General features: G+C 36.9%; 1 protein-coding gene across 8 annotated transcripts in view; it reads left to right on the forward strand.

The window, feature by feature from the left end:
- The window catches only part of adgrb3 (adhesion G protein-coupled receptor B3), a 109,047-nt gene extending 102,008 nt beyond the window's left edge, over nucleotides 1-7,039 (forward strand). For 6 of the 8 annotated variants that reach the window (XM_036215659.1, XM_024298022.2, XM_024298014.2 and 3 more), the window contains 5 exons: nucleotides 1,924-1,963; nucleotides 3,067-3,743; nucleotides 3,831-3,866; nucleotides 4,660-4,764; nucleotides 5,984-7,039. In XM_036215659.1, the coding sequence (XP_036071552.1) occupies nucleotides 1,924-1,963; nucleotides 3,067-3,743; nucleotides 3,831-3,866; nucleotides 4,660-4,764; nucleotides 5,984-6,172 (1,047 nt within the window). In that variant the 3' untranslated portion in view covers nucleotides 6,173-7,039. The remainder of the gene's footprint in view (nucleotides 1-1,923; nucleotides 1,964-3,066; nucleotides 3,744-3,830; nucleotides 3,867-4,659; nucleotides 4,765-5,983) is intronic. The other 2 variants (XM_036215661.1, XM_036215660.1) reach the window with 1 other exon arrangement.
- The last annotated feature ends 7,995 nt before the right edge of the window (nucleotides 7,040-15,034 follow it).

Consider the following 15,034-nt stretch of genomic DNA (forward strand, 5'->3'; position numbering starts at 1 on the left):
TCTCAAACCAATTTTCCTTGACTTTGCATATCACACAAACAACCCCTTTGTTCTTTGTTAGCCTCATTTCAACATTTTTGTGTTTTTTTTTTTTTTTTTAATTCTCATCATTATTTGTGTCTTAGTTATAGAAAGCCTTTTAAACTTTAAAGCTTTGTTTCCCTTAGGTTTCTAATTTTCCACACACTTTAAAAGCCGCGGTTGTAGATCCTCAAACCTCTGATGAATGAAATTAGTTCCCTTTTGTATCTGAGGCCGCGAGCCCAATCCTTTATTTCTCTTTGATTGAAATTCTTGTCCGTGTTCGCCTTGCATCTCTCTCATCTCCTCTCATGGGGTAATAGAGGCTGGTTCCCCGCCTGACCTTTGAAGGGGACACCAGGCTCTTCGTCGGGCATGTGGCCGCCACTGGCACATCACAGCACTGATCTTCCATTAGTATTTTAATATCCCTTTGAGTGAAAAAGTTTTCACAATAGCAGAATGGTGTCAAGTCTCTCTGGTTAAATACTCTCTTTAACAAATGCTAGAAGATTCTTCCTCATGTGTTCTACACTGGTACAAAGTACCTCTTAAATAAGTTATAAAATATAAAATACAAGATTTTTTCCTTTATTATAAGTGAAAAAATCTGCCAATTTTGTTCTAGTAGAATTAGTCTGGGTGAGATTTCTTGAAATAAATTGAGAAGTTCGAACCTTTAAAGACAAAATCAAATCTGGAAATTGCTCATATTTAGATATAAATATATTGTGAAGAAGCAGCATCATAGGTTGCAGGATTGAACACAACCCTGATTTTTTTTCTCTCTCTCTCTTATCTCTCAGTCCATCTGCAGTCTCCATAGTTCATACCAGACACACTCACCGCTCACATCCACACAAATAAATCACTCACATTTCACTACACCATAATAGTCAATATTGTTTGATTCTAAGGGTGCACATTTGCTTTTAAATAGAATTGTACTCACCGACAAGGGTTCCCACATCAAACATCCAAACCGGAGCATTGTACACTTCATCATACATATCCATTTGCAACAGGAAACAGGAAGTGACATCACATACACTGTATAAGAACTGCAAGATTGCTTTTTCTTTATGTTAAAATAATGTATTTCTAACTTATTTCTATATCTCAAAAGTTAAAATCTTTTCTAAAATACTTTAATACTTGGTTTAAGAATTCTCTGATTAGTAAGGTAGGAATTTGCTTGAGAGAAATGTTTAGAAAATAGCCATTATAACAGAAAACTTTTTCCAGTGGAAGAATTGGTAGCACTGGTGGCAACAAGCTCTCCCAGAAATGCATTGTTTGGTTAAGGACCATTAAATCCAATTGATATTTGTTTTTTTCTTATTTTTGATTTTCTTTTTTTCTACTATAAGAATAATTTCACAAGATTACTCTGATAAATGAAAATATTGTCTTAAAATAAGTGTGGATTGTTAAAAAAAAAAAAAAAGTTTTATTTTTTTTAAGGAAGTACGTTTACTCACATACACATGTACATGCTTATATGTTTTCCCCCCAAAAATATCCTGTTTAAAGTGCTAAATAATCCAACTGTACTTATTTCTGGATCAATTAAAATAAAACAAAAATTATTCACTTTAATATATAGTTGTCAAAATTATATGTAAACAATAAGGGAAAACGTGTTGCATTAGATATATAATTAAAATAAGAGGTTTTTGAGAATAAATGACTCAGCAAGATTCACTGTCTTAAAACGTTACATCTTACTAAATTTTTTATAAACTAAATATATATTTAAAAAAAAAAAAAAATGTGGTTACATTTTGTTTTTGTTTTTGCAGCTTAAAAATAAAGTTCCATGGTTCTTTTCTATAACAAGCACTGGAACCAAAACATGAATGCTTAACTGAAGTTATTTGCTTTTTTTGTGTCTACTTACAGACGGACTTTGAGAAAGATGTGGACATCGCCTGCCGATCAGGTACAAAGAAGATGCTTACCCTTGCTTCAAATAAAAAAAGAAAAGCATGAAAAACTCACTTCACATGACAAACACGATTCCTCACAGGAGTCTTTCCAGAAAACAGGTTAATGTTAAAACTGAAATTGGGTTACAGTCTGACTCCGATCAGTGTTTGATCTATTTTCAAAGCGTTCCGAGTGGTCTTTTCATTATGACTTTGCTTTTTTTAGCCAAAATTTAAAACAATAAAAAACAAAAAAAAAAACTGTGTTGTTTTCAAGGACATAGTTTCTGCAGAGCAGCAGGAGTTCATTAGAAATTTGTCTCTGAGTTGTGGGCGGGACAGTTGGCATGGAGCAACCCCGCCCCCACTTAACCTCTTCATTGCTGAGAGCTCAGAGCCGCGATCGTGTGACCAGCCCAGCTTATTCTCAGTCACAAATAGACTCTTTTTTTATATGGTATTTTATCATCTGCTTCTGATTTATAATAACTAGAAAGAAGAAACATTCAGAAATTTAATTTTGAGCTTAATATATGTCCTCCAGCATCAGAAAAATTCTACAAAAACATGTTAAAAACACAATTTCATTGTATCTTTATGTAAAGTTTCATCTTAAATATAGAAAATATGAATTTGTCTTTGGGTTTGCCTACTCTTTGTACGTTTTTTCAACTCATATTTAAAAGCAAAATGATTATAATCTAAAACAAAAGAAAATCAACATTTATTTTATTATCTTACAGGTTAATTTCTGGCAATATTTCCCTTTAACTTGTTTGATGCTCTCAATATGAATGTAAATATGTTTGAAAATAGCTTTATTTCTTAATAAATCTGCATTAGACTGTATTTTTCTTGTGCACATTGATAATTAAATTAGTCATCACCAAGAAAAGACATGTTTTGTTATATATTTTTTTCTTATCTATAAAAAAATGAGTTATTTATTATATAAAAGAAAGGTGGTTATTTACTCTGTCATTGCATTTTTTTTTGCTCTCATAAGTTGTTAAATTTTAATCCTTATATAATTTTGTCTATTCTGCCAAAAAGCAAACTGTAAAGCGGCTTTATGTCTAAAAACCTCCACTAATGTCTGTATCGCTTTGCCCTGCAGCGCTTCATAAAGACATGGGCTCCTGTCGCGCAGCCACAATTACAGGCACCCTCTCCCGAATTTCCCTAAATGATGAGGAGGATGAGAAGGCCCCCGAAGGCCTCAACTACTCCACTTTGCCTGGAAATATCATCTCCAAAGTGATAATCCAGCAGCCTTCAGCTTTGCACATGCCCATGGGGGTGGGGGATTTGAAAGAGCAGTGCCTGGCAGACAGCAATGCCGACATGCGGCGCACGGTGTACCTGTGCACAGACGATGCCGTGCGCCAGAGCGACCAAAGCATGGGTGGCCACGACATGGAGGGCCATCCGATGCAGGGTCAGATGATGGAGACAGACTACATAGTCATGCCTCGCGCCTCCGCAGCCGTGTCAGGATCGGGTAACGTGCCTACTTTACTGAAGGAGGACACCAAGATGAACATCACAATGGACACGCTTCCACACGAGAGGCTAATGCATTACAAGATGGGCCATGACTTCAATATTGGCTCGTCAGGCATGGACCACATGAATGTGAACCTGGAGCAGCAGTACCCTGGCATTCAGGAGCAGAAGCAAAGCCTGCCCTTTGAACCTCGCACAGCTGTCAAGAACTTTCTCGCGGAGATGGAGGAGGCCGGGGCGCTTTCTAGATCTGAGACAGGGTCTACAATATCCATGAGTTCCCTGGAGGTACTGATTGCTATACACATTTCATGCAAAGAGAGAGAGCTTGGTTTGTGTATCTCTACATATCTGACTTGACTGTTTCATTTACAGAGAAGAAAGTCACGATATTCTGATCTGGACTTTGAGGTACGTACAAACAAACGCTCGTCTGATCTGTTCTTCACACATCCAAGAAAACAGCATTTTTTTCCTTGCAGTTGTGTTTGTCATTTGATTTACTGGTGCTTGATGAACCTCTTAAGATTATTGGAGTTTCAGAGCCTTGACTCAACAAGATTTATTGACATGCTGTGTGGTTAAGGTAAAAGCAAAGCTTTCAACTGACAAACAGGGCTACAGTTGTCATCAAACCTTTTATCTTCCTCCATCTCCTTCATCCATTAGCTATATGTTGATTTCTTAAACTTTATGCTTTTTAAAGCCATTTGCTCATTTCACGTCTGATTTTATCACTGACTTATATTGGCTTGCAAACACGTATCGAAGTTTTGATCACTTCCTTTGCATTGTTAAATCAGGCTTTTCTGCATATATATTCAAAAATCCCTGTCAAAATACAGGAAACATGGCCTTTGGCAGCAGCACTTTGGGCTTGGAGCTGCTTTTGTTTTAGCTGAGACAGTAACAGCCACCACTTCAAATGGAGGGTTTGTGCCAAACTTTGATCGCCAGGATTTCCCTTAGCCTGACAATTCAGTTTGGGGATTTATATTTATGGCTTACTTTAATTTCATTGGTGTTTCCTTTATTTTGGCTTTCACTGGTATATATGCAGATGCAAGGAGATTTGTTTTTAAACCTGGCCTATAAGTAAACTACCGTGACGCTGACTAATTGATCAGAGTTGGAGGGGGTGGAGAGGAAGATGCATTTCCATTATTGGCTGTCAATACCAAAGCAAAAACCCTTGCCATTGCAGAAAGTCATGCACACCAGGAAAAGACACATGGAGCTGTTCCAGGAACTGAATCAGAAATTTCAAACCCTGGACCGATTTCGAGACATACCAAATATGGGCAGCATGGTGAGTAACAGGAAACCAGGGGGGTGGCTGTCAGCCAGCTAAAGAAGGCAATTATCAAACATCTAATACAGGTATTTGGTGCAGGGCACTTTATGTGTGGTTGTGCAAATGTCACTAAATTGTTCCGTTGCTGTTGCTATGAGCCCGCCAGCAACTGAGGGGCTCCCCCTAAAAAAAAAAAAAAAAAAAAAAAGCATTTTCTTTACAAGGCCAGTCTTAATAAAAGGGACCTTTGGCAGTTTTGCTGTAGTTGAGTGCATCCATTCCAATGCAAGGCCACTTTTATTTACACACGCATTTATCTACTTAGCAATCCCATCTTTTTCGTTTTTCCATTAATGCATGGCAGATTATTTAATCTATCAACATTACTACTAGACTATGCACATTCTGTATTTTGGAGCGGTTCTTTTACTGTGAAAAGTTCATTTGATTTAGAAAAAAAAGTAAAAAATAGGCTAATTATGCTAATTCTCCCTGACCTTGCTACAAACCCAAAGTCTCACCATATGCCTCCACACCTGGAAGGAGCTGTAGACGAAAGTGGAAGTCAGCCTTTTATGGTCTGTCTGAGTCAAGTAGCATTTTTTTTTCTCTCTCTATCTTTGCTGTTTTCTTTCTTTCCTTCCTCCCTATTTGAGGGCAAACAGTAGTAATTGAGCTGCTCACCCCGCACAGTTATACAATTAAACCACGTCAGTGATGCAGTAACCTTTTGGTTGCATAGGATCCTTTTTCACTTACATTGCTATCACCCCTGCAGCACAATGCGATTTTAGGCCCGTTGCTTAGTTACAGTGCAAGTTCTTTTCTGTAGAACAAGGATAACTATTCACTTCTCCCTTTTTTTCCATTTTTCCCTTTTTTTCTTTTCTAAATGAATCTCCTGCAGAGCTGGCAGCCGACATTAGTATCCATTTTATACTCCCTGATGAGGAGTTGCTTCTCTCCCATATTTGCAATAGTTTCTTTGGGACTATCGGCGAGAACACTTTTGGAGAAACAGTTCACACATCCTGCTCTAGTTTCTGAGCATAGCAAAACACTTTTGCTCAATTATTGCTCTAAGCATGCTCACATTTATAGAATATTTTTGGCATTAGGTGCCTTCTCCACTATTATTAGTTAAAATCAATAGGAGTTTCTTTGAACAAACATCTTTTGAATCAAAAGAACGTGTGCTGGAACTAATGTCAAACCCTGTCGGCCATGTTCACAGGATAAGGCAATGCCAAAACAAAACCCATGGGAGAGCTACAACCCAGCCTGTGAGTACCAGAACTACGCCACTATGAATGTACTAGAATCTGACACCAAGGACTCACTGGAGATGACGCCTGCGGAGTGGGAGAAGTGTGTCAACCTACCCTTAGATGTCCAAGAAGGAGACTTCCAAACGGAGGTCTAGAGGGCACAGAAGGAGAAAATGCAAACTAGGAAAGGAGGAGAAGGGGATGTATTTTGCACTGAATAAAGCAACAGACTTTTCTAACAGCCTTGGCATACATATCTGGATCTTACGAGTGTGGCAGGGACATTATGTGCCAATACAATATAGAGACTGGTGAGAGAAAAAAGAAAAAAAAAAAGAAAAAAAGGGATAAAAACATCAGTGTTACTTTTTGTATTCTCACTAGTGTACTTAGTGTGGGGCAGCCTGGTGTACAATACTTACCATCATGTGTTTCAAATTATCTGTTGAAGAATTGGCTCAAAAAATAAAAAGATAAAATAAAAAAACTCTCTATATGAAATCTCACAAAGCAAATGACACGCCATGTCGGCCCAGCTTCATCAGGTCTGGTTTTGATTTCCTAAAACTGGACCTGGGAGCACAATGTATATATTTATGCAGGTTTTTAAAAAGTTTATAACAGTCTGTTTGGCCATTACTACACTTTTTACTTTATAATATAAAACATGGGAGGCAAAGAGAATTTTTCTGTCATATTAAAATGAATGTTTGTCAAGCTACATTCTTCATTGCTTTAAATGCAATAAAGATAATACTCACTTTTATATAAATAATATATTTCACAACTTTAATACTGCAGAACCTGCTTGAAGAATCCCAGCAAGCTCTCTCATCTGCAGCTCTGTATAAAATATTTAAAAACAAAATGTTGTATGGTGTAAATAAACCTTTGTCTACATATGTTTTACTTGTGCCAATTTATTTTAATGAGAAAAAATGCCAACCTGATCAAAAGTTATAGCGAAAAATGTTAACATTTGAAATGGAATGTAAATAAAAGAGGAAATATGTTCGTACTGCCTCAGAGGTCGTGTCAAGTTTATGTTGTGTGTCGGTTGTGAATGAATGACTCATGCTTAAAAAATTGAGGAATGAAAGCTTCAAAAATATTTAATCTGGAGTTACAAATACTGTCTCTGCAGCATTTCTGGATTTATTTTTTTTTCAGAAACTATGAGAACTTCTCACCACTGAAAAACAGTTTTGATGATTTATCACCTCAGGTTTCCTTCAAGTTATGTAAAAAACTTTCTTCTTCTTCAGCTGAAGCTCTGTACCATTTTCTGCTTCACCTCAGAAATCCGCCCACCATATCCAATTTATGAATTTGGCTTGGAAACATTTTAACTCCTAATATGTCTCCGTGCCTCCAGACGGTTCTCCAGATAAGATCAGCTTTCTCAGTCAGATGGGTCCAGACAGTACTAATGGGAGGAGGCTGCCAGAGCTGAGAGAAAATCTTGTTTGCTGTCTGGTGATGTGTGCAGTATGGCTGCCACTCCGGCAGTGAGAGTGCCTGTGCGTGTTAACCCTCCCCTATAGGAGGCGAGCGGGGGAGCCGGAGGAGCAGGAGGAGGAGTGACTGGATCATCAGTGAGGACCAAAAAGGCAAAGAGGAAAACGAGGAAACCAAACAATAAAAGGCAGACGAGCTCAAACGATGAACTGAGCCGAGACGTCACTGCAGCACACATTAGGAAGAAAAAATAAACACAAGGTTAAAGTAAAGGCTAGACGTTAATGTGTGGATTCCAGTCCTTCATAAAGACAAGCAGATATAATTAGGCCAATTATATACAGTCCTAATATGTATTCTTTAAAATGTATATATATTTTATTGTTGATTTATTGTTTATTGTCCAGCACTGTACTTAAGTAGCTCAAATGCAGATTAAACTCAGAGGGTTCAAACAATAAAAGCATTTAAGTATGTTTGCAGTGTCAATTTAAATGAAGATAATAATTCTATTGTTTAAAATTGACACAAAAGCTTTTCGCTCTATGCAGAGTGGTCAACCCCTGACCAGAAGATTGCAGGTGTGATTCAAAGTGTCCTTGGGTCCTAAAAATTTAGAAATTCTGCTTCAGTTCTTCAGATTATCTAACACTTGCTTGAAACTTCTTCATAAATAACTTCCTGCTTTGTCATAAAAGGATCTTAAAGCACACTTATCCTCTGCTGCATCAGTGTCTAACTGCTTTTCACAGGCAAAGTTAATTCCATTTACATGTAACCTATAGATTTTTAAAAAGAAGATCAACCCTGTACAAATGTTGTGATTTTTATATTAAATATTTAAAGGAGAAAAAGAATAACAGTGTACCACTGGGATTGAAAATGTCGTTTGATTTGGCTGTCTTTTTTTTTTTAACCAAATCTGCTGTAGAAAAAGGATCCTATTTGACACAGGGTGCATTTTATTTTGAAAGGAACTTGTGTGTCCTCTGCCAAAAATATATTAAAAATATAACACTATTATAATGACATAAGATGTATTTTTCTGAATAGTGAAGTGGGACTTTGTGGCTCTTTTTGAGTTTTGTGATGTCAGAAACTGAACCAAATGGCTCTTTTGGTTAAAGGTTGCAGATCCTTGGTCTAGACTATAGTATTTTAAGCATATATATATCATGAAAATCTAAATAAGAAATGCCCTTTTATGTAAATTTAATACCAAATTCCTCCTGAACAGTTGGAGTAACTAAGATAAAAGCATTAAGAGCTGTAATTATTTTTTCACTAGATCTGTAAATGGGTCCTAATTTTATCTTTTTGCTTTCACACATTAGACTTTTCTTCAGCAAAGATGTTTGGAAGGCAAGTGAGCATCTTGAAAGCCAAACTGTGTTAAGAGGAGGAAAAAATAGCAGACAAAAGGATTATTTGAGTCTTTTCTTGGTTTGCAGCTTTATGTTGGAAAGTTTATTTATTTGCTAAAATGTGGTTGAAAATTGAGCTGCAGTTTAAACAAGTTTTTATTGCCCATAAAGCAAATAACTTTTTATTTAGCAATTATTTTTAAGATGTTGGATTTTATCACTGTAATGAAGCAAACTGGTGGGATTTTTTGAAATAATCAAAACCTATGGTTTGGTATTTGTATCAATAATTACTTTTGTTCAGTCCATAGTGTGTTTTTTACAATATACTATTACTATACATCTTGCAATTTGGTACATGTCGTTGGAAACTCTTCTACTTTTACAATGTTCCTGTTTTTGTTGTAGGTAGACCTCAAATGTTTGACGTCAGTTCTCAACTAATCTGAGATTTGATGAGAGTGAAAGCAATTAAAGTAGGTTGACCGTCATGCTGTGTCCAACTCAAAGTAGCTCTTTGAAGATAAGTAATTTGTAGTTATGACTAAAGACTTAAAAAATGTAATAATGTTAACTGATTTGATGCTAGAAATGTAAAACTGATTCATCAGATCCTGTTTTCCATTTCTGCCTAATTTAAAGAAAAAGATTAATAATCTTTTTCTTTAAATTAGGCAGAAATGGGTCTGCTGTTTTAGTGCATAGGAACACCGGCTCATAACAAAAGCTGGAAAAAGGGATTTAAAGTTTTGCAAAACATTTTCACGACTAAAGCATTTTTCAAAATACTTTTAAGAGGGCTGACTTAATGGTTATTGCAGGTAAAATCCATTTAGTTTCAATCGCCCAAGTATTTAGAGTCAAGATCGAGCCTTAGTAAGAAAAATAAAAGCTTTTTTCAAATAACTGATGACCAGATATACTTTTTTTTATAACCCATAAAGACAATTCAAACCCAGACAAGAGCCAAGTTTCCATCAAAGTAAAATTTAAAATAAATGTGAATTGGATATTTTTCCAATAAACGTCTGGAAGTTTTCATAAGTTCTACTGAGAGGAGATAATATGAACAGCTTGATTCTGCATGGATGTAATTAAAATGAAAAACTCAATGTTAGGATTGAAAACACAAACTTCCAGGAGACAAAGATGAAAGTGGATATGATATTGCACACTGGAGCGAAACTAGGATGGAAGTATGACTTGTGGGAGGTCACAGTGGACAAACTTATAAGCTTGAGTCTTTAGAGACCAGCAGGGGAAGCTGAGTTTACCTTTTACAGTTCAATAAGTTCCATCACTCAAGCTGCCATGGATGGTGGAAGTGTTTGGATCCATATTGAGTTGAACATCTATCTAAACACTGGAAAAACAGAACATGTGACTAACTAGACTAATAAAAAGTAACATCTGAATCTGGAAACTGACGACTCAGACCTTGGAAATGTACACTGAAGGTTAATCGATGAATGGGAAGCATCTGTGTTGATTACACATGAAATCAGGTGTGAACGAAACAATACAAAGAGCCGAGCAGCAACTAAAACCCCAGAACAGTGAGGAAAACAGTGTGACCACTGATAGATACTGAATAACACTGATTACCCCCTCATCGTGATACTGTTAGAGGGCGGGAACAATTAGGTAGCAAGTGAACAGAAGTTCCTCAATTTCTGTGTGTTAAATGGATGAACATTAAAAAAAAAAGATTTGAGTGAGTTTGAAACATGTAAAAGATGAGTTCATCTCCAAATCTACAACTCTAGTGAATTATTGCTGTAGTCTTCAGGAGTGAGTTTCAAAAACAGTCCAAGGGTTGAACACTGGTGAGAAAGAACCGGGACATGGGAGACTAAGACTCACTGCGCTCAGGTTGCAAAGTCTGGCCTGGCACTTTTAGTGTGACCTGAAAGACGCGTTAGTGGAGCCCAAATTGGTGAAGAAGTTCATGCTGGTTCTGATATAAAGGTGTTGGATCATACAGTTCATCCTGGTTTGTTGTGTAAAGAGGTGGCATAGCTGCAAACCCAGCAGGGTGCTCATCCTGAACCCAGTCTGTTTCTGAAAGGACCAACGAGGAATGGAGAAGAGGATTGTGGTTGGAGGAACATGTTGAACCAGGATGTACTGACCTGTTGCTGTGGACAGAGGTGGAGTGCTTGGCCTCTAATCCAAGCTTTGATGTCCGACGATTCCATCCATCTGAACTCACTGAATCCCTTTTGGGTTCACTGAGCCGCTGGAACCACCCAGTTGCCGTTGGGTGAAGGTGGGGTACAAATCTGTTGTACTGCTGGGCCACACACTCACATTTACACATATGGACAATTAAGAATTCTTAAATAACCCAAGAAATATGTTTTCAGACTATGGGATCACCCAGAGAAAACCTATGCATGCACAAGGCAACATAAAAACTCTACGAGAAAAGCCTCATCACTGTGAGGAGAGAGCGCTGACGGCTATACCAACATGCAGTCCACTCAATTGTTCCTTGGGCTCAAATTGGTCCAGTTGGCCTGGATGGTATGGCAACTGTGCCTCCATTAGAGTATGAATTGTGTCCAAATAGGATTGTGACTGTAAAGCACTTTGGTTTTTGAAAAAGGTAGAAAAGGATCATTTAGGTATAATCCATTTACCAAAAATGTTGGCTGCTATGGACTGGAGAACCATCCAGGATGCATCTTTGCCCCACAGTGGATGTGATAGGCTCCAGCAACCCTTTGACCCCAAAGACAAGCAAGTGAGTTTGGAAAATTGATCTGTATAACATTGGCAATGTACTCTATCATGAAAAGGTAATTCTTTCCTTTACTCCTCTACTGACGGAGATGTCAGCGACTGCCAAATACCACACACCTTTTGACATACCACAACTATTCAACCGTTTATGTCATTTATGTAAATCAGCTGATTCTGACACGGAGAAAAGCTGCTTCTCATAGTGGCTCTGCACCGATATGCAACACACTACTAAAGTAAAGTGCTAATTAATGGTGCAAGGCTGTTTTTCTGCACTCCAGAATACACCAGGATTACATAAATTGCATCAAAGGTAAAGAGTTACGGTCAATACTTTAAGTGGACAGCAAGAAGTAGTGGTACTCTCTTTAATGGAAGTTGAAACATAAAATGCACTGAATCTTGAATGTAAATATTGATCTAGAAAAAGAAATGCGGAGCTAAAATTATCTAGATTGTTACTTTAGTTATGTCTTTCGTAAAAAATAACTTTTGAGTCAAGTATTTGTAGCATGCTGGTGTTGTGTTTAGGTACATTTCCCCTGCCAGAATGTGTGTCCCTGGTCCTCATTGATTTGGTTTGTAACACTCATACTTTGTCCCTAAAAACATAAGAAGAAGGTGGATGATTACAATATACTTTATTCTGGGGCTTTATTTTCATATTTGCATTTTCCCATATATTCTATATAAAACAAGAACAGGTTCTTCTGTTAAAAAAAAAAAAAAAAAAAAAAAAGGAACATACCTTGGCACAACATCTGTACTGAGTACCGGTGAGCACCAGCCCCACTTAAAGTACTAGTCACCTTAGTGACAAGAATGTATACATAGGAGCTAAAACTACATTTGATAAAGGGTTAATTGCAGGACAGTGAGGCATGTCACAGCACAAAATGGTACAGACATAATGTCAAATGTTTAGTTGAGTTCTAAGTTGTCCAGATATCCAAATATTTAATATCTGCTGCTCCTTTCTACTGGGCAAAATTTTGACTTCAGCAACATTCTGAAGAATCCGGGCTTTAGTACTTTCCCATGTCAAATCATACTTTCAAGGATGGTGTGATCACTGATCACTTCATGGTTTCAAATATATAAAAAAATGCAATATATACGGTTCTAAACCAACCCATTCAAACTTGGTGTAAAGTCCCCAAATGGGAATCTGATATTTAAATAGGTCTTAAAGAGGACATTAAGTTATTACCAAACATTTATATGCTGCATATTGCCATTTCCATCAAGTGTTCTAATTCAATACATCAATGACAGCCACTTTAAGAACTTAGGTACTTCCTCCCCTGTGGTCAAGTGTTCCTGGAAAATATATATATTTCACTCGCAGGAAGACTTTTCCTAGAGTTATACATCATTACATTTCAAGACAAATGGGATGATGGAGAATTGAAAAATGGATTAGACAAAGAAGAAAGAGGGCATAAAGGAGCATCAGCGATCAAGCAAAGATGCCAAGAGAGCTGCAACAGGGAACAGCAGCACACAGCAGCATCGGATCCCTCTTTCAGACTTCCTTATCTACAAGGACCCTGGAGACATTCAGAGAGACCCTTGTTGAGAAGCTGGCAGAGTTGGCATCTCAATCCACAGCTGAGCCCACGGTTTCTCCTGCTTCAGTCACAACACATCACAGGCTCATTCACATTAGCAGAGACAGCACAATGGGAGGGCTCAACTGCAGACTGTGCCCTGCCAAAACTCCTGTGAGTGTACTTCCTGTAACATGCCTTTGTGCTTTGTTAAATTCAAATAAAGCCTGGCACGTTGACAAAAACTCACAAGGAGTTTAAGGATAAGTTTTACTTTTATTCTAGTTCAACTGTTATGTATGCAATATTGAACAATTTTACTCACAGTACTACTGCTGTTATGTTTAATATATACAATACTTTAGAATGTGTTTCAACATAAATCAGAAACAGAAAAAAACATACAAGCAATTAAAGCAAATAATTACATTATTTTTAAGCAAAACTATAAAGACAATTTTTTCCCCTCTTGCATAAAAATGTGAATTGCTAACAGTGACATATGTTTTTGAAGCCATGTTGTAAAAGTTTCTACCACACTTTGATCACACTGTGCTTTGAAGAATGCTGAGAATCATTGTACAGTGTGTTCTTCATCTTCTCAAACCTGATTCAAACTAAACACATTGGCTCTATACGAGAACTGGACTGAGTGACTCCTCCCCCCTGACGTTCCAAACAGGAAGTACTCGCTGGCTCCAAGAAGACAAAATTCCATTGACTTCTACTGAGACACACCTGTTGCTCAGTCAGTACATTTGTCAGAATAACCATTCTTGCTCTGATACCTTTTATTAAATGTCTTTGTGATCCTCATTTTTTTAGAATATTTTTTCTGTAGAGTAAAATATTCAAGCTACGAACTGAACAATAATAAAAGTTTTGAACATTTAAAGTTCGACGTAATTGATTGATAAATGATCCCGTGCTCGTTTTCAAGTGTTAATGGTGTAGCCTTACAACAAGCTCACTACTGATTGGTGAAAATGGTTGCCATAGAAATATTGACTCAGACCAATCACTGCTTACTGACATCGTCTGGCTCCAATTTGACACCGTCTATATCACAACAAAATGGTGACTGAAATGACCAGATCTTGATTGAACTTTTCAATGAGTAACGTCACACTCACTAGGTCCAGTTCTTTTATACAATCAGTGACCAAACCTACTTTGTTCATTGTTTTGGGCATCTAGTGTCCACATTTTTTGATTTGTGTTTACATATTTTGCTTCACAGCCATCAGTAAAGGACTTTAAAAGGTGGGCTGGATTTTATTTTCATAAAGTTGATAAACTGTATCTTCTGCTTTGCAATACTATCAAACTTTATTTTGAAAACGTTATGCCTTTTTTCTGAACAGCCTTGCCGTTTTTCTTTCACTGGTCATCTGGTTAACTGTTGTGAAGGAAATAAAGCCAATACTACATATTACTGCCAGCATGACCCTGTTTTTTTTATTTATCTTAGTAACTTTTACGTTTTATTGCAAAGATTTTAAAATCTAAGTGGTTTCCCTTTAAAATTGGACAGGTGAGGATTTTTTCTTTGTTCAGAACATTATGAATAAAGTTAGAGGCAGTACATTTTTGATGTGCCTAATTATAAATGTGACAAAAGTCAAATGGTTTAAACTACAAATAATTTGAAATTTAGTCCCAAAATGTAACTAAATGAATATGTTTTTGCGTAAAAAAAAATCTACTTCACTTTTTACATCTAAGCTGTCCAAAAATATCCCTGCACTCAATGTCTTTTTTTTTGTAAGTTGCTTAAGTTTCAACCATATTGGTTTCAAAGTGGTGGGACAAGAAATCAGACAGGGATATGGGAGATAAAAAGAATAAAAATTGGAAGTGTGTTTGCACAAACTAAAAAAAAACCAGACATGACATTATG

The sequence above is a fragment of the Oryzias melastigma genome, linkage group LG15 (genome assembly GCF_002922805.2).
Source record: "Oryzias melastigma strain HK-1 linkage group LG15, ASM292280v2, whole genome shotgun sequence".
Taxonomy (NCBI): Eukaryota; Metazoa; Chordata; class Actinopteri; order Beloniformes; family Adrianichthyidae; genus Oryzias; species Oryzias melastigma.